Source organism: Trichosurus vulpecula, chromosome 4 (assembly GCF_011100635.1).
Source record: "Trichosurus vulpecula isolate mTriVul1 chromosome 4, mTriVul1.pri, whole genome shotgun sequence".
Classification (NCBI taxonomy): domain Eukaryota; kingdom Metazoa; phylum Chordata; class Mammalia; order Diprotodontia; family Phalangeridae; genus Trichosurus; species Trichosurus vulpecula.
This window is the reverse complement of record NC_050576.1, coordinates 81,613,347-81,636,587: the sequence shown is the minus strand read 5'-3', so window position 1 is coordinate 81,636,587 and position 23,241 is coordinate 81,613,347. Positions and strand designations below refer to the sequence as shown.

At 35.7% G+C, this 23,241-nt stretch overlaps 1 protein-coding gene across 1 annotated transcript in view; it reads right to left on the bottom strand.

The window, feature by feature from the left end:
- HMCN1 (hemicentin 1) overlaps positions 1-23,241 on the bottom strand; it is a 523,850-nt gene that overhangs the window by 205,289 nt on the left and 295,320 nt on the right. The window contains exons 25-35 of the mRNA XM_036757836.1: positions 22,902-22,997; positions 21,840-22,034; positions 21,160-21,290; positions 20,887-21,034; positions 18,774-18,900; positions 14,070-14,224; positions 9,251-9,529; positions 8,419-8,700; positions 7,824-7,932; positions 6,591-6,760; positions 3,806-3,960 (exon numbers count right to left, since the gene is read on the bottom strand). Coding sequence (XP_036613731.1) covers positions 3,806-3,960; positions 6,591-6,760; positions 7,824-7,932; positions 8,419-8,700; positions 9,251-9,529; positions 14,070-14,224; positions 18,774-18,900; positions 20,887-21,034; positions 21,160-21,290; positions 21,840-22,034; positions 22,902-22,997 — 1,847 coding nt within the window. The remainder of the gene's footprint in view (positions 1-3,805; positions 3,961-6,590; positions 6,761-7,823; positions 7,933-8,418; positions 8,701-9,250; positions 9,530-14,069; positions 14,225-18,773; positions 18,901-20,886; positions 21,035-21,159; positions 21,291-21,839; positions 22,035-22,901; positions 22,998-23,241) is intronic.

Below are 23,241 nucleotides of genomic sequence, written 5' to 3'. Positions count from 1 at the left end.
CCTCTATCATGAACTCCATGATACAACTGTCATTTGCTCAAGGTTCCTCTTGTTAGTGAACAATTCCACCTTGTCAGTCAGAAATAGGGTGAGAAAAGTAGTTCTCATCTTTACTTTATTCATCTTTTAAAGCATGCAGTTATTGTTAAAGACAATCACAAATTTATCAGCTGCTCTGTTTTGGCATAGAAATAGCTCCAAAATATGCCCAAACTGTTACAGTTTCCTATCATTACAACATATGGCTTGCTCAGGTTCATATAACTAATAAGTTTCTAATAACTAATAAGGCAGAAATCAAACCCAGGTCTTAAAATCCCAACCCCCTACCTGCCACAATGCCCAACATCCTTTGGCTAATGCAAGTTGAAAATTGTTCAGATGTGACTGTTACCTGAAACATTAAGCGATTAATCATCCATTTATACCTCTTTATGAATATGTCTTCTGCCACCATCTTCTCCTTTACCTATTTCATTACCTATGAAAAGGACTTATTTTTTTTTAACCAAGGCTAACCTCTCTACCTGCTCAAGCAATCCCATTCTATCCCATCTCCTCCCTGAGGCTGCTCTCTATAATCCCCATTCTATCACTTATTTTCAGTCTCTCCCTGTCTACTTGCTACTTCCCTATTGCCTACAAACATGCCCATATCTCCACCATTCTGAAAAAAACTCTCACTTGATCTTTTCATCTTTACTATCATCCTATATCTCTTCTGCCTTTTGTGGCTACACTCCTTGAAAAGCACTTATACAATAGATGCTTCTACTTTCTTTACTCTCACTCTCTTCTTAACCCTTTACAATCTGGCTTCCAACCTCATCATTCCACTGAAACTGTTCTTTTCAAAGTTACCAATGATCTCTTAATCAACAATTACCTTTCCTCAATCCTCATTCTCTGCAACCTTTGACACTGTTGATCACCCCTTCCTCCTTGATATTCTCTTCTCTCTAGGTTTTTGAGACATCATTCACTCTTGGTTCTCTTCCTATCTATCTGACTACTCCTCACTCTCCTTCGCTGGATCCTCATCTAGATAATGCACCCTAATAATATGTGTCTCACATGGTTCTGTCCCGTTCTTTCTTCCCTTCTTTCCTCTTTGCTCCTTCCCTTGGTGATATTGTCAGCTCCCATGGATATAATTACCATCTCTATGCTGATGACTCTCAAATGTACCTATCGTGCCTTAACCTCTCTGCTGACCTTCAATCTCATATTCCCAATTGCCTTTCAGACATCTTGAACTGGATTTCTAGTAGACATCTTAAACTTAACGTGTCCAAAACAGTCTTCTTACTCCTTACTCCCCATCAAACCAGTGACACTGGTTTCCTTGCTGTTCCATGAACAAAACACTCCATCTCTCCACACTAGGCATTTTCTTTGGATTTTCCCCAGGCTTGGTATGTTCTTCCTCTTCATCTGGCTTCCTTGGCTTCCTTTAAGTCCTAACTAAAATCCCATCTTCTACAGGAAGCCTTTCCCTATTCCTCTTAATTCTAGTGCCTTCCCTCTTTTAATTATTTCCAATTTATCCTGTAAATAATTTGTTTGTATACATGTGTTTGCTTGTTGTCTCCCTCATTAGACTGTGAGTTCCTTGAGGGCAAAAACTTTTAGCCTAGTGCCTAGTACATGTTAGACATTTAATAGAAATTTATTAACTGACTGACTTTTGTGGATAGCTGGGCTTACATAGTCTTTGTATAGTCTTTTACATAGTCTAACTCTCAAATTATACCATTCTGTATGATTTTGTTTCTGCTCCAGGTATCCAAATCCCGTTCTTAAACATAACTTTTTTTAGGCTTTTATATCCTGAATCCTCAACCTTCAAATGAAAACATCATCACTGTCCTCAAGGTCTTCAATTTTTTGATGAAGTTTTCCCGCTCTTTAGAAAGGCTGAGTTCCTTCTGGTAACGTTTAATGCTAGAAGACAGTTCTCAAGAAGTTTTCTGTTGTGTCCCAGAAAATGCCCCCAGAAGGCAGCAGATCTGTTTTTCTTCTAGGAATGGGGAATCCATTATTCCACAAAGTACTTCTACTCTATTGCCCCCTAAAAACTACAGTGGCAATCTGAGCATAATTATCTAAATTTCTCCTCATATTGAACAAAAATCTGCCTCTGTAATTTTGTTTATTGGTATTCTTAGCTAAGTGGAATACATTTCATCCATTTTCAATATGGTGGCCCTTCACCTAATTTTATTTAGCTTGAATTTTTGTTAATGTGGGCATTTTATGGTTTTATAATCATAATCCACTTCATTTAAGTTGTTTTATTGACATGTGGTTAGGCAAAATGGTTTCTAATAATTTTCTTTGTTTCTTTTCATTAGTTGTAAACTCTATAACCAAAGAAACTTACATGTTTTGAAAAGAGCTATTATTCTTCCCTCCCTTGGCCCTTACAAATCTTCTCTAGGACAAACTGGAATTCTTTCAAGTGTTCTTCAGTTGATGTGACTTTTATAGTTTCTTTGCCATCTTCCCTTCTGAATAAGTTCCAATTTGTCAACATCTTTCATAATAAATGGAAAGTGGATAGTCCAGGTGTGGACTAGCTAATGTAGTATAATGAAATTATCACGTCTGCATTTATTCATTCATTCTACTTCCATTCAGGTGGCCTAAAACAAAATGAGCTTATTTTTAATAGCCTCATCATGTTTTTTTTGTTTTAGCTCACCAAAACCCAAAGGACTTTTTAAAGTGAACTGCTGTGTAATGAGATCCCTTACATTTCTGTACTTATGCCATTTTAATAAAAGTGTAGGACTACACATCTTCCGCTATGGAATTTCAACTTGTTAGATTCAGTTTACTGTTCCATCCTGAGGTCGTTTGGGATACTGATATTGTCACTTCCATATCAATTAACATCATACCAACAGAAATTTCTCTTCTGGCTGACATAAATTCATTCATGTACACTCTGGGTCTAATGTACCACAGTCCACATTTTTCCTTCTTGTCCACAATAATGTTATGGGAAATTTTGGAAAGCCTTCATAAACTACTTGCTTCATGATCTTTTAAAATGGGGGAGAGAGAGGGGTGTGGATGCTGAATCTGTTATTAATCCACATGGGAATGTAAATAGCTCAGCACAAATCATCAAGACCAATGCAAAGAATCATTTAAAAGGCATTCATTATTGAGTGTCTATTTCCTTGTGCCAAGGATGTATCTTATAGGACAGGGAGTCAGAATCATCATCTATGTAGAGGAATGAATCTCATTACATGATCATTACAGCCAAACTGGATATTCAGGACTTTAAGTGGATACTTTGGCTTGGATTATCCAGTGTTGACACTTACATAAAAATGAAAACAAAAATATCAAACGTGATTTAAAAATTTCCATTTCATTTTGAGCCTGGCAGACATGACCTATGCCTGAATATTATTTACTGAGTTCTACACTGTATGAGGGTCAGATGAGTTTAGCATTTGTGATATTGCTTCTTTTTCACTGATTCTAGAGGAAACAATGGAATTCACTTAGAAATGGAAATGATAAGATAAATAAGGTAAAATTCTGGTCTTTAAAAATAGGTGGTTCTTGAAATGTCTAATTGGTTGCATTTTTGAAAAACTGATTTTAGTCAGAATTTACTCTGATAAATTGTCTCACAATCATATACTGTTTTTGTAAGTATCAAAAAAACAAATTTGGCCTATGTGAATAAATCCGGAACAAAAAAGTGAAAGCACACCAACACTTTTGGTTAACTCATTGCAATTTTTTGAGGTTGGATGTGATGATAACTTTTTTGCTTACTTACTTTGATGTTTCCTCGGGCAGTGTTCACAGGCTGTCCATCTTTTAACCAGGTGATAGAAGGGTTGGGAATGCCATTAGCTATGCACTGTAGGGTCACAGGTTTGTATATCACCACCGATCTCTCAGAAGGTCCTGTAGACTTGATTGTTGGAGAAACTAACAAAAGAAAATAAGTATAGCTTCCATCATTTAGACTGAAATAAGCATTTAAATCATGGAAGCAATTAGCCCCTTAAGCAAAAAAATCTCTTATTATTATGCTGTATGTTACATATTACATGATATGGTGCAGAGGTGAACCTACATTGAATTTTTATAATTTACATCTAGGAAAAGCAATGAGATAATGTACCCCTCTCTCTCTTTTGGCACAAGTGAGGAATTATGGATGAGAATAGTATATATATTTTCAGACTTGTCCAATTACTGGGATTAGTTTTGCTGAAATGTTTTGTTTTCACTTTTTAAAAATTTTTTGCTGCTGAAATGGGAAGGGGAGAGGAATATATTCCTAAGTGAAAGAGAAGTAAGAACAAAAGATGTCAATACGAATTTTAAAATAAAACAAAGTATATCAATTACAAAGGTCATTGGTCATACAACCACAAATAGCAAATAGACAGTGACATGGCTCTGGATAGAGTACATAACCTAGATAAGTAAGAAAGATCTGAGTTCAAAACTAGCTTCAGAAAATTACTAGCTGTGTGACTCTAGGGTTTATTTTACTTTGGTCTGTCTTAGTTTCTTCATCTGTGAAATGCGGATGACAACAATATCTACCTTCCAGGGTTGTCACGATGATCAAATGAGATAGTGTTTGGAAATTACTTTGCAAACCTTAAAGTGCTATTTATAAATGCTAGCTATGAACTGAATCACTTTTGAATTGCCACTTTAAAGAAATCCTTCTGGTTTTCATTTGTTATCATTATTCTACACATATCTCTGTATAGTTTATGGCTGTTGATGGTAAGTGATGTTTTCAGTCATTTGTGTTTATATATATATGTGTCTCATAGCCATCTGAAATTAGGCTCTAATCTTCTTGAATGTATGATGTTAATATTTCCTTGTTAACTCTTTATAGCGTGCTATTGTTTGGGCCTATCCTCACTTTCTTCAAGTACACCTTACAGAAACTTGAAATTGAAAGCATCAAAGCCCATATTAGAGGCATTAACTGCTATACGAACACTCAAGGACAGGTCAATGGCATCTGAAATTATTAACAAAGGAAAGGCTTCATGGAGGAGCTGGTCATTGAGAAAGATAGTGAAGGACTGGTATGGTTTAGAAAGTCACAAAAGACGAATGATACATCTCAGGTTGGTGGTTTGGAGGGGAATCATATCAGTCAAGGCACAAAAGTACGAATGAGCATTGTTGGACCAGGGAGAGTAAGGAATAGCTCAGAAAAAATAGGTGATTAATTTGAATTAGGCCACATCGTGAAGAACTTTGAATGCTGTGTGATGAATCTGGATTTTATCTTATAGATACGGAGGGACAATCCTCATCGGATCGGTGGTAGATGTTTCTATAGCTCTCTAAAGTCGGCCAGACATGGTACATCCCAATTTTATCTGAACCTCAGAAAAGCACGATGAGATAGGCACTTCACATATTATGATTCCCATTTAATAGATCCTTAGAAATGGATAGAGCCCTGGACTTGAAGTAAGAAAAACCTAGCTCTGAATCCTGCCTCAAATATTCACAAACTGAATGACAGAGCAAGGAACTCCTTCAGTAATTTGCTGTTGTTCAGTTGTGTCTGACTACGTGACTCCATGGACTCTGTCCGGGCGCTTTTCTTGGCAAAGATACTGGAGTGGTTTGCCATTTCCTTCTCCAGTGTGTCCCCATTTTACAGATGAAGAACTGAGGCAAATAGGGGTTAAGTCACACAACTAGTAAGGCTGAATTTGAACTCAGATCTTCACAACTCCAGGCATAGTGCTCTTTCCACTGTACTGCCTAACTACCTCCCTTTCAGTAACACCTAATGATAATAACAATAGCTAGCAGTTATGTCATGCTTAAGGTTTGTAAAATGCTTTACAAATATTATTTTATCTTTGCATCAACCCTGAGAGGTGCTTGCCATTATTTTCTTCATTTTATAAATGAGGAAACTAAGGCAGAGAGGGATAAAGTGACTTGCCCAGGGTTGGAGATCATATATGAAAGATCTTCCTGGTTTTAGGTCCAGTGCTCCAACCACTACGCCAACTACCTGACTAATTAGTAATAATAATTAGTAATAATAATAGTATTAATTTCACAGGGCTGTCATAAGGCTCACACAACTTAATGGGGACAAAAGGGTTTTGCAAACCTTAAAGAGGATTTTATATGAGTATATGAAATACATATTTTATTATGTAATAACATATTATATATTATACTTTACATATATTATATATAATACATTATTGTTAGTTAACTATATATTAGAATTAACTATATATTATTATACAATAATATAACATAATAAATATAAATATATAAAATAAATATATAAAGTATTCTATTCCTTATAAAGATTACACATTTTTTTGCCCAGAAAAAGGTGAGAACTTCCTTAATGTGAATTACCTCATCTCTCAATCTTGGACTCTAAGGACACCCATACCTGATAACTACTTCCCAACTGACTCTGGATACGACAAATAAAACAAATTAATTAATGAGGCAACTGTCCCAGAAGAACCTCTCAATTACTTTATGGCCCTAAATCTGTCATCCTACAATTCTATGATGTGATCCTTGCTCAAACGTACCATGAACTGTTACATCAAACTCTTTTTCATGAGTTCCAGCTGTGTTGGTTGCCACACATTGATAACGACCTGTGTCAGAGACTTGGGCCTGTGTAATAACAAGTTTGCGTCCATTTAATAAAATCTTGAATCCATCTTCTTCTTCAATTGGCTGACCATCTTTTAGCCACCTGGAACAAAAAAAAATCGATATGGAATTCTAGCAAGTGGTTTAAGATAAAAGGCTATTCAGAAAACATTCATTTTAAACAAACTTTCAACATATGAACGAACATATACCCTCCCTAGTATTTCCATCTAGCATTTCAATATGTTGACTCATAAGCAAGATTACACTAAAATGGGGATGCCCTGCAGCTAAGTAAGTTCTTTCTGTGCTTCATTGACTGGCTCGTGGTTATAATGCCTTGCCGACTATGTCATAACTTAGTGACAACAAATAATTGAATAAGACAAATACTTCCCCTGCTCCCTCTAAGTAAGCCATGAGGTACGAAGAAAAGACAATATACATAGCTCTGTGTTATTTGCCAAGCGCCGCTCACTAATTAATTCACTGTGGAAATAAAACTGTAATCAGTAAGAAGAGTGTAGCTATGGCTTTTTAATATTATTTTGCTCTTTCATTCTTTTTGGATCACAGAAAACAGTAATTACTCTTCATCTCCTATTGTTCTCCCTCACTTCAAACATTCAAACTGCCTCACTAGTAAAATCTCACTTGTATTCTTTAACTATTGTCTGAAACAACATAGCAGACCTTCAAAAAAGTCAGGAGCCTAGAAAAGGAGAGAGGAAAGGGCAAAGATATTTGTACAGCACCTGCTTTCCTCCTGTTTTTTTTTCAATAAGCTTCTTTTCCTTAATAATTTACTGCATGCTTCAGAGCAATGAGAGACTGTGCATTAAGACTTTCATCTTTAGTCCCTGTTGACTAGAGATGTGATTTCTATCAGTATCTTTTCCTGCCTGATATATTCTTTAAAATGAAATTTCACTGTACATAACAAATCTGGATATTCTATAGAATTGTCAGTGGGATCTTATCTGTTTTAAATTATCCTTACCAAAAAGGAACCTTTTATTATGAAAATGAAGACTTTTTATGCAGCTAATTTCAAAAGGTCTTTGTTTTAAATATTTGTAACTAACTTAAAAATCTTTGCTAATTAGCTCCAACACCATTGCAACAAAGAAATTGGATATGTTTAGTAGACATACCAAAACCCTTACATGATAGTTGGTGGGGGTGATCCCATCACTTGACAGTCTAGTTCCAACAAGTTATTAAGAACCACAATGAAGTCAGATGTTTCATCTCCACCTTCCACAGTTGGTGGTACTATAAGGCAATAAAAGAATGCACAATACCAGAAAAAGTATGATTATAACAAATGACAGTAAAAATAGTAGAGAAGAGAGATTATAAATGTCAGAATAATTTAAAACATGCGAGGAGGCTTTAGATAAATAAATCCTTTCTCTATTAAAGTTGACATAGACTATTTTTTCTTTTTAATAATTCACAGTATCACATGTGGTTTTCCCAATTGCCCTGTCACTGTGGAATGACTTAAAGAGCATGAACCAACACTTATTTCATGATGAACACACAAAAGTAAGAACAAATTCCATGGACATTTTTGTCGGTTAACTTGATTTGGAGCCAATGACAACCAATACAAAAATGTATTACGCATATGCAAACATTAAAAAGACAACTGAAAGTCATTTATGATCATTCACTGATGCAATAAAATAAGCAAATTGTGGCAAAAGACTTTCCTATGATTTCGGAAAAAAGTAGATGGCTTATTGATTTCCATACCTAAGACATCAACATTGTATTTGATTTCCTTTTCTCCTGCGACACTGTTAGCCACACATATATATTGTCCATGGTCAGCTTCTAGAACATTCATGATTTCAAGTTTCTTCCCACCAGCTATTATATGGATGTTGTCACTTGCTTTCACAGGTGCACCATCTTTTAGCCAGGTAAGGACAGGAGGAGGGTTGCCAGCTGCTTTACACTCCAGTGTCAGAGAATTGCCAATAATCACTTGTCTATTCAGAGGCATTTCTGAGTTGCCTTCAATAACTGGTGGAACTAAGGAAAGAAATGTGATTTTAAGGCTGTTTTAATGTAATTACAAAATATCCCTTGGAGAGATGAGAGGCTATTTTTTCCTTAACTTTTTTTTGTTTCACCAAAAATATTTCTAATTCCCTTTTCTCCCTAAGGTGCTGAGAAGAATATTTCATGGTTTGTATGACCTACCACTGTGGAACAGGATCTGGAATATTTTACTTGAGAACTGTTATTCAAACATGAAAGAAGATGGACAACTTATGTGCTCTGCTCCTCGGCCCATCAACCCAACAGATTTATCAAAAGTTGCAATGGACGTCTAAACACTCAGAGACTAAACAGTTGTCAAGATGACTAGGACATCCAGCTCTCAGGCCCATGGAGATTTGCTTTTGGTCCCAATCAGGAGATTGATTCTTTTTTTTTTCTATTCTCTTACATAAAAATAAACCTTTGAAACTGATGATGTACCCTACTAATAGTGCTTTAACAGGAAACTACTGTTTTGTTATCATACATCTAAGAACTAAAGAAAAGGCAAGAATAACCAAATTCCTTCTTTCTTTACCGTACACATCTACTTCGTATGTTTTTTCAGCTGTTCCAGCAATGTTTGTCACATGACACTTGTATTTTCCCGAATCAGATACTTGAGCATGAGGGATCTGAAGAAAATGTCCCTTATCTATATAAAGGGCTTGTGGATTGGATATGATCAGCCGGCCATCTTTATGCCAAGTTATCACAGGCATTGGAAGTCCACGTGCTTCACACTCTAGCTTAATTATGCTGCTGATCAGGGCAGATACTTCAGTGGTCACATTACTTCCTTTAATACTAGGTGGAACTACAAAAAAAAGAACAAAACCAAAAGTTTTCAAAATCTCAGTAACCTTAATGGAATCATGACTGTCATATTTAATTCATTAAGAAAGCAGTGATTTTATCAATATGGATACTTCTTCCATTGACTGGCTCAGACTGCAATAACTCCATACTACAGTAGATGGTTCTGTGAGTCAAAGTGAATAACAACAGAAATTCATCACTGGACAGCCAACCTTTTGGTCAGTAATCTCTCTGAGCTCGCTAAACTGGTATCCTGACAGTTTATCATCAGACCATTCTAGCATGGTAGGACCTGCTAGCTTTTGTCCTCTATGCCATGATGAGGCATCAGAGTAGTATCATATTGGAAGCTAGATTATCGTCAGTGTTACTCAGTCGGTTTAAACATGTAGTAAGTGTCTGCCAGGCATTGTGCTAATTACTAGAGATACAAAGAAAGGCAAAAGACAGGCCCTACACTAAAGGAGATCATGGTCTAATGGTGGAGACAACATGCAAACAACTACATATAAACAAGCCAGACAGGATAAATTGGAAACAATCAACAAAGGATTTTCTATAAATAGATACAAATGAAAGGAAAACAGGAAATCAGAGTTTTATAGATTGTTATAGCAGGAAAGAACCTTAGAGATCATCTACATTGGAGGTTCTAGACCATTTCTGTGCCATGGCTTCCTTTTCCAGTTTGGTGAAGCCTATGGATTCCTTCTTGAAAAAAAATTTAAATGTAAAACATCATAGATAGGATTATAAAGTAAACCAATTATTCTGAAATACAATTATCAATTTTTTAAAAAAGCAAGTTCACAGACCCAAGGTTAAGAACTTAAACCAACCCTCTCATTTCAGATGATGAACATGAGGACTAGAGGAGTAACATGGCTTCCTGGAGGTCACGGAGAAAGTTAATAATACACATTCTCATCTGACCTTGCAAACTCCTACCCAATTCAGGTCTCTTTCTACTACACCACAATTGCTTCTATTTACAATTAATTTTTTGGTCAGACTTGCATTAATCATGATAATTATATATAATTTCAGGGGCTGATTTGGTTGTACAGTTGTATAGTCATGTTATATGTAAGAACAACTCTTGGAAAACAACCTAACGCAAGCACAAGAAGTCTGGAATTGGGCCGGGGGCAAAATGGGAAATGTCTGAGTCAAAACATTGATACAACTCCTTGTTTTTTCCCCAAGGAATAGGTAGGATTTGAAAGCTTTCATAACCAGCTACTGGTGATGACTGGGACCTTTTAGTTTCTGTCAGTATATTTTTTGAAACTACTAACACATCATATGCTCAGCTTTGCTCATCTAATTGGTGACATGTGTAATTTCTAGCATTCAGTGTCAACATGCCTTATTTTCCTCACCATGTCCCTGAGGACTTACTGGTAGAAAAATAATTCCAGTGACTTGATCCCCAAAACAGCCTTAACGCTGCCGTTGCCATGTTATACCATAACTGCCACAGTTTAAAAGAAAACAAATGACCCACAACATGTTAATATTTCCAAATAATTTATAGAAATCATTCTTGGAACTGATCCACAATGACAAATAGCCATGGGTACAATGTTAGGACCAGTCTAAGAATGATTAGGGTCAAAGATTAAAAACTACATATGTTTACTTTGAGATTTTTTTGTGCTTTTAAGAAATGGAAAATTAAGGTCAAACTTTTAGTCCCATTTGTCCAAAACAAATAGGCAGCCTAGTTGACTGAAGTGTAGAACTAAAGAAATCAATAAACTTATAGGTTCAATCCATCACGGGCTATTTAGCTTTTCTCTATTTGTTCCATAACAAGAGTCTACACACTAAACTTCAGCTGTTGTTTTAAAAGTTTATAAAAATTGTTCACAAGAGTAACCAATCATAGGAGTGTGAATCGTAGGATGTACAATGGTCACTGCTTAAATTTATCCATAAATTAAATATTTCACTTTATTTTTTAAATATTTCACATTACATGTGACTTCAAGTCAACAATTTGTGAATGTTGATGTTCTCCTGAGAGCTAGATGTTTAATAACTAATCCCACTGACTGAATGCAGTTCTTAGATTACAGGTACATTTAACCACCTGCTCTATCCACATATCAGTGATTGTGAGAGGAAAAATAACCATCTACTGGAGTGAATGACTGTACAATACCCTCAGTGATAAATGCAAGTAAATATTCCTGACAAGGAAACCAAAGGACGAAATCTAACTGTTTCCCTTGGCATCCATCTCTGTAACAAAAACATTTCCTAACATAAGGGGGACAAAGCACATTTCAAATTAGCACTCAGTGGTGCAGGTGTGCACCCTGGGAAGGAAATGGTATTATTTCCTGAATTGTGATATTCAAACTTCACACTTTGATGACGCCTTTGAACACAATAATCACAGTGTGTTTTATTCATTATATCAATTTCTCTTCCCAAGAAGCCTGAGAGGTAATCCCCCCTCTTTCTCTCTCTCCATTTAAGAATAAAAGAGAAAGAGTCAGGGAGGAAGACAGAGGAAATGGAAGAGGAAGAGAGACTCAAAGACAGAGACTGAGAAAGAAATTGGGAGAGAACAACCCGTATTCCATGGAAACATAACTTTTTTATAACACCAAAAAGTATTAATCACTGACAAGAACCTGGCAACTGTACAACAGTCTAGAGAAGGCAACTCAACAGCTTAGCAAGATATTGCTCTATCGTTTCAGTTTCTGGACTCTGGTAGCAGGCCAATGGTAGCAGAAATGGTTTTGTTTAACTTGGCCACCGATGTGCCTAATCTTTTTCTAATGTTATGCTCTTTTGTACAGGATATATCTTTTCATGGTTGATTTCTTCTTCCACATTGCCTCTTTTTATAGAAGTACATTCATAATCATTGTGCATGAAACCACGGAGTTTTCATTCCACCAAGTGATGAGCACCATATTCACTTACATCATGAGAAATTCATATCAATATACTACTTTATAAAGTGAACACAGAATCTAGTTATAGGGAAGCCAAAATTGATTGAGAATATTGAGCATGATTCTCTGTGCATTTTAACTTCTAATGATGATAATTATTAAATAGGTATTCTTTTCAACATATTCTAGTTATTCCTCATTGCTTTCTGTTCCAATCTTTGCATTTTTTATCATAGTGTTGGCTTTCTTTATGGATCCCTTAAATGTTTTGGTTTTGGGTGAGGGTTAATGTCCTTGATCTCAGTAGTTTTACACTTTTCTCTCCTCCACCTCAAAGTTTTTTGAGTGTATCATGTTGATAGAAATAGATACATTCCTTATCATAGGTTCTTTGGGTAAAGGGACACTGGAATAATTTTACCTTTTCTTCATATCCTACCACTTCTGCCTTTTGGGGTATGAGGGAAAAGCCAAGACAGGGGAATGAAAAGAAAGGTGATGAGGAAGGATAGGAAGGTTACTCTGTATTGGTTTTCATCTGCTCAGAAGAAAGGAAACAAAACAACCAAGAGAAATCATTACATGTCAACTATGTCAATGGTGAAGCCCATGCTAAAAACGAAGGCTCTCAAACCAGTGCCTTTCATAATGTATTATGCTATTTCCACATGGTTCACTCTGAAGTTATTTAAATTCCCTCATCTTCTCCTCTACAATTTACCTAAAATGTATAGAATGAATCATGACAAGATGAGAAGCAGAAGTAGTGGTCACTGGGATTTTTCCCATTTCGTGTCAAGTATGCTTGAGCTAACTGCTTAATTTCTGTGTGCCCTCCTATTCACTATTTGCAAAAGGGGAATAATAAAGTCTGACAACTACCTCAGACAGATGTCAGATGTATTCATGTTATAGGAACTATAAGGATTTATGATGGATAAGGTAAAAATATGAGGTATTTTAAGAGGATTGCAACGTGGTCAGATCCAGAACAAACTGGAAATATATTTAGAATGTATGATGGTGTGACTATATCTATATACAAGAATAAATATCATTAAAATCCATGCTTATCAATATTAAACCCTTTAGAAGGGAGTACACCCATGTCATTTATGCATCTAACAATGACTCATTCATAGAGCACATTAAGGCACACAAAACATTATCACTATTTTATAATCAAGGAAACTGAGAGTCATGAAGATTTGGCAAGGTATCTAGGATCAAAGAGTATAAGAGCTTAGGGCTCAAACCCAAGTTGTTTTTTGACTCCAAATCCAATGCTATCTTTCATAGCTTCACTATCCACAGGAATAACTTTGCCACATTAAGTAAGATTACTTGAATATCTGTATACAGTTTCAATAAGCGCCCAAACTGTCTAACTAGGAACTACAGTGCCATGAATAAGCCTGAGTAATGGTAAAAATGTTTCAGTAGAATTGTATAAAACATCTTTTCAATAACATATCAATATAGACTTATTATTCTCTTCCAAAATAATAGAATTTCCCTTTTGAGACCAGAACAGTTAAAATGATATCAAATCATACCTTTTTATCAACAAGGAATGCTTAATTTTTCCATAATAAAAAGGTAAAAGTCATTTTCACAACTCACCGTAGACAGTCAATTTGATATCCTTGCTTTGTTTGCCAGCTGCATTGGACACACTGCACTGATACCGCCCTTTGTCACTTCGACGTACATTCTTTAGATACAGAACTTGTCCTCTGTCTAGAAGTTCAATATTTGGATCTCCCAAAAATAAGGGCCTGGGGAAAAGATAGTTTTCATGTCATTTCACGATTCCATTTTCACTTCTCCAAATATGTATTTCTCCATTCTTCAGCACAACAAGCATTAGTTTAATGAACTAGCTACACAGATGAATACTGATAATACAATACTTCATTCAAAAGTGGTAAAAGGTGTGCTTCTATAATAAAGCTAATATTTACATAGTGCTTTAAGTTTTACAAAGCCCTTTACAAATCATATTTCACCAGAGCCTCACAACAGATATGTGAGGTAGGTGCTATTATTATCCTTATTCACAGAAGAGGCAAAGAGAGGTTAAGTGATTTGCCCAAGAATACACAGCTAATAAGTAGCTGACACAAGATCTGAATTCATATCTTTGAGACTCCAAGTCTAGCACTTTATACGCTACATGAATTAGTTACCATATCCCATTTTGATATGGAAATATTCCTAATTTCTTGAAGACTACATTGGAAGTATATAAGCTCTGCCATGTTGCCTCAATGTGGAAAAATTCTGAGTGCAGCTCTGGCAGTGAACTGTCAAGCGAGGACTAGCCAAGCCAGCTTCAAAATTCTGTCTAGGGTAATGCATGAAATCTTCTATTGAGGTCTGAAAGGAAGGCTTTGTGACCTACACTGACCATCCCCTCTTCCTAACTTTCTGATGACTGTTGAGGGCACCATCATCCTCCCAGACATCTGGACTCACAACCTAGGTGGCATATCTGACTCCTCTCATATCCCATCAATGGCCAAGTTCTGTTGTTTCTACTTTTACGTCTCTTACGTGTGCTGTTTTTCTCTCCTTTGTTACTGTCCATCACCACAAACCTGGATTACTGTAATAGCCTATTCTGTAGACTCCCTGACTTAAGTAACTCCCCCCCCCACTACACTCCATCCTCTGTTCAGCTACCAAAATGATCATCCTAAAGATTAAGTCTGACCATGTCAACCCCCAATAGAAACTGGAAACTAACTGGACAATGTAGGGTGAGAGAGAGTAAGGGATCAAGAACGACATATAGATCACAAGCCTGGGTGCCTAAGAGGGACAGTGACGCCCTCAACGATAATAAGGAGGGGAGGGAAGGGAGGAAAATTTGAAACTCAAGAACATGTAAAACTAAGTGTTGTAAACTAAAAAGAAAAAATCTAATTAAAAAATAATAATAAGGAACTTAAGAAGAGGAGGTCAATGCATGTCACAAACATTTAATTTCTGCCCTTGGTAGATTTCATAAATTGATCAAATGAGATAATTTTTGTAAAGTGCTTAGGACAGTGCCCTGCACATGTAGATACTTAATAAATATTTGTTTCCTTCCTTCCTATTCAATAAACTAGAGTAGCTCTCCATTGGTTTCAAGATCAAATATAAAATCCTGTTTGGCCCTTCATCATCTGACCCCTTCCTACTTTCCCAGTCTGCTTGTGTCTCACTTCTCTCTATATACCCTTATGATATGGTGATGCTGGATGCCTCCTCGCTCTTCCTCGAATGTGACACTTCATGTCCCAACTCTGCCTTTCCAAATACCCGTCCTTCATGTCTGAAATGCTCTCTCTCACTTCTTCCTTCTAACTTCCCTGACTTCCTTCAAGTCTCAACTAGAATCCCATCCTCTACAGGAAGCCTTTCCTGGTCCTCCCTTAATGACAGTGCCTTCCTTCTATTGCTATATCCAATTTATCCTGTATATATCTTGTTTGTACATAGTTGTTTGTATATTGTTTCCCTCATTAGACTGATTTCCTTGTTATCGCTTGTCTTTGTATTTCTAGCTTTTTGCATAGCGCTTTACACACACTAGGAGCTTAATAAATGTTTGTAGACATGACTGCTTTGGTAAACTCTTCCACTAATTTACTGAAGTATTTTAAAATATAGGATTCTAACATCTGCTTACCAATGTGCATTAGGAAATTATTCCTTAAGGGTAGTTTCTGGGGTTGAAACTATTCTATGGTAAGTAAAACAGTCTTAAACTTCATAGGGGCAGCTAGGTGGTACAGTGGATAAAGTGCTGGCCTTGGAGTCGGGAAGACTCATCTTCTGAGTTCAAATCTGGTCTCAGACACTTACTAGCTATATGACCCTGGGCAAGTCACTTAACCCTGTTTGCCTTGGTTTCATCTATAAAAGACCTGGAGAAGGAAGTGCCAAACCACTCTGGCATCTTTTCCAAGAAAACCCCAAATGGGGTCACAGAGAGTCAGGCATGGCTGAACAACAAAATTAAACCTCATATAATTTAGACATCTTATAGTGACATTTTGCTTTTCATTACAGTTTTTGGTTTTCTCCTTCCAAATGTCTCAGTATCCTACATCATTCAAAAGGACTGAAAGACTGATAGAGTGTTATGATAGCTGTAGACCAGGCAGTATTCATTTTACACGGTAACAGCTATTAAAATGCCTTGTATAAAACACGTAGGTACCACAGACAAAAATCATCATTACAATGAATAAGTAATTTAATAAAAACTTAAGCACTATACAAACAAAAAAGCAGATTAATTTTAGAATGAGAGGCTGGATTTAAATCCTAGTGTTTCCACTGCTAACTCTACGCCCTGGACAAGTTCTCTAACCTCTCTAGCAATCATTTTCTTCATTTCTAAAAAAAATGAAAAGGTCAGGGTTAGGGACATGATTATATCTTTAAGTCATCTTTCTTCCCTGAATCCTATGATCCTAAGAATAATTTCATAATATATTGAAATTTCTCAGAAAAATTTTAAACTGTGGAAATCCTTCTGTAAATTTCACAAAGCCATTTGCTGTTGATCACAATTTGATGATTCTTAGTATCTGCCAGCAGTCTTCACTGTAACACTTAATACAGTCCTGTGATGTAGCTCCAAACTATTCTCAGATTATTGAATTAGCAAAATAGTGAATGCCAAATTAAGAATACACACAGATAGTTGAACAAATGAATTCAGAATCCTTTTCTCCCCAATACAAGTCTTTACTTGCTCTGGTGGGCTGCTACGTTTGGAGGGGGGGGCTGCAGGGGAGGTGCATATGACAGTAGTGACTAGATCTATAATATTATTATAATTCCCTTTATGAAAGCATGTAACTATCTGTTCTGGAACTTAAGTCAGCTCTTGTGTCAGAGGACAAATTTGAACCAAGGCTTTTCTGACTTCAAGGTCAGCTCTCCACACCATCAGGCTGCCTTTACTTAGCCATATGATATATTACTGGATTTTTTTATTAGTGAGAGACTAGGAAAGACACTTGGATGGAAAAGAGGTTCATTTTCCTTCACTTTAAGATTTTTTAAATAATATTGTCTGAGTACTACACTTTTCTTAGAATTCAGGAAAATGGGATATATTTTAGCTGGATAAACCACTTGTCCCTATATCTTTTTAAAATTCTACTGTTTCTAGCAACAGAGCAAAAGAAAAAATAGAAAAATAAAAAATTTAAAGTTGTCCTGCATTTACCATCTTTTTAGAGTGATAGATGTTTGGGAATAGCATTATTTTAACAGAGAACTTTAAAAAGGGGTAATATAAAAAATTCAGAGTTTCTTTGTAGTTTAGCTCAATATATGATTTGGTCAAAGTTCCTTGATGGTAGGGACTGTTCAGTTATTTTCTTTGTACCTCCATCACTTGGTACAGTGCTTGTCACATAACAAATGCTTAAGAAAAGCTTATTGTTAGTAACAGAGAAAGTGAAGCCTACATGGATTGGTTATTATTCATCAGGACTCTACTGATACAGATTAGTGCAACCATTTGAGTCTTATGGAAATCCATACTTCCTCTTGAGTTCGGAAGTGGCCACCCATAGGTTCTGCATAGGTCAGAAGATGGCACTTTTTCCCTCCTACAGAAAAAAAACTTGAGTGTTCATTCTAATATTATAGTCAAATCGAACAGTTTTCTGTGACAACTTGATGTGCTTGAATGTGAGAAAAACACAGTAATATGTGAAATTCTTCATGACCTATCATTAGTCTATCATTAGCATGTATCTCATTAGAGAGTAAAAGTTTGACTTCACTCTCTATAATGGGATTATTTCTAAATATCAACTGGCAACATTTATAATGTACTCGATAAATTTTAAGCATGAAAGATACTGTATATATTTAAGATTACTTTCAAGAAGCATCAGTCTATTCACACCATATGTGCCAAAGCAGTAAATGAAGGGAGAAGGTTTACTATGTTTCTTTACATTATGCCCCTTCATAGGGGCAGCTAGGTGGCACAGTGAATAGGGAGCTGGGCCTGGAGTCAGAAAGACCTGAGTTCAAATATGGCCTGAGGCACATATTAGTTGTGTGACTCTGGGCAAGTCACTTAACATCTGCCTGCCTCAGTTTCCTTACCTGTAAAATGGGGATGATAATAATAGCATCTAGCTCACAGGGTTGTTGTGAGGATCCAATGAGATAATATTTTTAAAGTGCTTAGCACAGTGCTTGGCACATAGTGAGAGAGCTATGTAAATGTTAGTTATGATTATTCTTCAAATAATTATACTCTATTAGTAGAGGCTTTGCTGCAGACAAAGAAGAAGTACTTACTTGCCATCTTTGAACCACTGAATAGCAGGAAAGGGAGTGCCTTTGACCTGACACTCAAGGCTGGTGTCATGGTTGAGGATAACTGAGACTTCACTTGGAAAATTGGCACCTATTATGGTGGGTGGAACTTGGACAAAGAGATTTTACCGTGAGAATCTATGAATTCACACATGGGAAAATAAATGTTCCTTCAGCAGTTCAACAAGTTCAAAATGCAAGAAAATAATTCCCTCTCACAACACAGTAGAAGAGCCAATATTGAAAATGGGAAACTGGGAAAAACTCAGGAAAGGTCTGCTGGGGTGATTTATACTTCCTGGGCTAACACCTTTGCTCTTAAATCAGATTTTATTTTGAGAAACATTCTGACACATGTAACAAGGGGATAGGAGGATCGTTTATGAAGAGATTGATCTCATGCAAAATAACTTAAAATTTAAGAAGCCTTGTTACATGTACTACTAAAGTCTTTTCACTTCAAATGGTATGTATCAAGCCACAATGCTATTCTCAGTTTATCATTATAGATCCTCTTAAAAACCTCTAACTGATAAATTTTGAGGAAATATGATATACAGAATATTATATATCAAAAAATTGTCCCAGCACTGAAATGACTGTTTATTGTAGTTTCTTTTCTTCTCTCTTCATCCCTTATCTCCCCTTATACCATCCCCCTACCCCCACAATAATGTCAGTGATGGCTATTTTCCTCTTATTTGCATTAATTTGTGGTTACACAGTCCTTTCTTGCTTAGACATAAAACAATCCCAATTCCTCTTTTTGGGGGGCCCTAACAGGTTCTTCTAAACCAGAAAAGTTTTGAATAAGAACCTAGGGATGAACTTTTTATTTGTTGTACAAGAACTGGTCTAAACCTGGAGAGGAATATCATCAATAGGTTGGTAAGCAGGGATTATTTATAATTCCAATAATAATGATAAGAATTACTTAGCATTCTTTATGTACTATAATGGGTCCTAGAAGAACCCACCAGACATATAAAATAAAAAAAATCCTTCACATTTATAGAGTACTTTAAGTTTGCAAAGTATTTTATATAAATGATATCACTTAAGCTTTGCAATGACCTGTCAATGTAAGTAGTATAGGTATTAATATCCTACTATCATGGATAAGAAAATTGAGGCTCAGAAAGGTTATGTGACTTAGATATGGTCATATAGATAGTAATGATGAAAGTAGAATTGGAAACCAAGTCTTCCTGCCACTAAATCCAGCAGTGTATTCTTTTCCGATGGCTCATGGTACTATATCCCCTTTCCATTCCTCAAGTGATAAAAAGGACACAGAGTGCTAAATATTTTTAGATGTCTACAAACATTAACTGTTGGTAGTCAATGGTAGCCCAAGATAAGGACCTTGTCCTTCCTAGGTCGTTGTGGAGTTATATGTATGGCAGAACCAGAATTTGGGCTGCTTTTCTCAATCTACCACACAGGTTTCCCAAACTTATTTCGTCTTTTGTCCCTGTTTCAAAGAAAATTACTCAGTGCCCCCCAGAAATCTACTTTCTTTAACCCTTTAACAGTTTTAAAAAAAATTGGCATCATTTTAAACTATTACCATTCCCCTTGATTATTCCAGCGCCTCCCCCCGCCCAGGGATGGCATCACTCACTCTGGGAACCTATGATTGATTCTAACATAATATTTATTAAAACTTTTATGGCCGCCAATATGGTAACCAAGCATAAAAGAACATGTCACCAGATTCTAGGGTTGGGAAAAAAAAGAGTCATTGCCCATGTTCCCTCTAAGGCAAAAAGATGCTCCAGTCAACCTCATGCATACCCAGTTGGGGTACGTGCGTCTGTAGGTATGCAATGATGGATAATTTCTAAGAACTTATTAATACTGTCTTGATAGTTCATATCCACAGTAATGGGACAACCTCAAGATGCTACTGTGTAAAGAATTAGAATAGCTTTAACTCTCCATTCCAATTTATTCCCAGACATCGAAGAAAAAAATTGTAGTTTAAGGTCATCTTGTCGTGTCTATTCTTTCCCCATCACCAACCCATTCTAATGTAGTCAGTTTACATATGATAGACATGTGGGATTGAGGTCTTAAAAAGTATTTTGCTTACTGAGCACAGCAATGTTGAAATCCTTTTCAGAATTGCCAGCAATATTAATTGCTCTGCAGGTATAGTGCCCAGCATCCTCTGGAGAAACTTTGAAGAGTTGTAGCATCTTCCCATTATGCGTTATCTGGACAGTGCTGCTTTCAGTCACCTTGTGGGTCCACAAAAGATGAGTGTTATTGGTACACTTCACAGGCATGTAGAGGTCAAAATCAAATTAGAAACTTCATTTGAAAATAAGAACTGACATTTGGATACTTCATATAATGGTCTTACCTGGATGTCATCTTTGTACCACATGATGACAGGAGAAGGATTGCCTGAAACTTCACAAAAGAGATTTGTGGGCTGGTTTAGCACCACAGATATATTTGTCACTTGTCCTTTATCTCTGATTTCAGGAGGAACTACAAAAAAGAGAAGCTTTACTTTAACAAATTATTTGATGGAAAAAAAGTCAATGTCTAAAACATGCATAATTCTTTTTTTTCCTAAATACTGAGTGAGCTAATAAGAAATCTAAAGTAAATGCTAAGAAGCCTCCCAGCAGTGAAGGGGTAAACATGAGATCAAAGCATTGAAACTATATTAGAATTCTTTAAAATTTCTTTAATTTGCCTAGTTTTTTTTCTATTTTGTATTATATTTCTATTTTATTATCTGACATCTATTTAATTTTCATTTCATTTATTTAATTATTTAATACTTTTTAAGAAAATTCATGTTCATAAGTTTAGTATAAAAATTGGTTCATTGGATCATTATTTGAGCAAAGCGATATTCACAAGTTTAGGCTGAAAACTCAATGAGCAGATCCCCAGACAACCGGTTAGTAAGGATTATGAATGCTATAAAATCAGACATTAGAATGATGGGCTAGATTAAATTTTTAAATAAATACTTGAAAAAGACCATAATTTAAGTCATGGGATTATACTATTTTGTGCCAGTTTTACCATGAACTTTGAGATTATATTTTCTTTCTGTAGTTCCAGCTTCATTGGTTGCCACACAGATGTACTCCCCATTATCATATGGTGTCACTGAAGCAATAACCAACAATGCTCCATCCTCCAAAATTGAAAGGCCTGGTTCTCCGCCTGTCAGCTCTCTGCCATTACGCAGCCATTTGATTGTTGGTTTGGGGGTACCTAAGGAGAAAAATAAAGAATATCGGGCTTTTTGCAAATAATACAAAAACTGTTTTTAAGAAAACAACTAAGTTGTTAGGCTGTTAAGAAAATGACTATTATGTCAAGAAGACAGACGATTATCTTACTAACTATAAACTGCGTATATAAACATTAGACTATTGCCAGGACAATTGTGGTTTGGTGATTTAAAAGTCTTATTAAAAATTTTAATTCCTGGAATATATTTTCAGACATATATCCTTCATTTAAAGTTGGAGGTAAGTTATCTTTATTGAGGTAATTCAGGCATCATTAGGTAAAAATGTTTATATGTTATAGAGAATTAATTTTGACATCTGAAAAAACACATCTAAAGGTAGTTGAGTAACATTATATGTCAACAAAGAGCATATATATACATATATCCATATATATCTCACCATCTCTTAAAGATGTTTTCATGCCTGGCATAGGAGGTTTGACTAATGACTTTTAAGGTCCATTCCAACTCTAACTTTCTATAAGTTTAATTATTATATGAATTTTATTATTATTGTTTCATTATTCTATGATTATATTATTATTCTGAGCATTATTAACATGTTTCTTTTTTGCACCAGAATTTTTATGGAAACTAACATGTCAGCAAAATCAACATGCATTTGCCATCAAGACAAAAAAATATAATTAGCACTTGACTTCGTTCAGTGTTCCAAACAGTACTTATCTTAAATATTAGAACTACTAAACATATATAAATTTATTTTAGTTTTAAAGAACTGAAGAATGTTTTTATAGAAGTCATAATATTGCAAAAATGAATAAATTGTATAAATTATTCAAATTAGCTCCTCATGATAAATTATTAATAATAGCATCCCATACCTTTAACTGGGCAGGGAAATGCAATGCGTTGGTTGGCCACTCTTTCTTGGAATGGGGTGTTATAAGGAGGATCCAGATCATGTAATGCCGGAGGTTCTATTAAAAAAAGAATGTATTAAATATTGATCACAAATATTTATCAAGTATTTAACACTGACAAGCACTGTAATAGGTGGCATGTGGGGATACAAAGATGTATAAACAGCTAACAACCCATTAAAAAGAACACTGGATCTAGAGTCAGGAAGACCAGATTTCAAATCCCATCTCAAATATTTATTAGCTGTGTGACCCTGGGAAAGTCATTTAATCTCTGCCTGCCTCAGTGTCCTCATCTAGA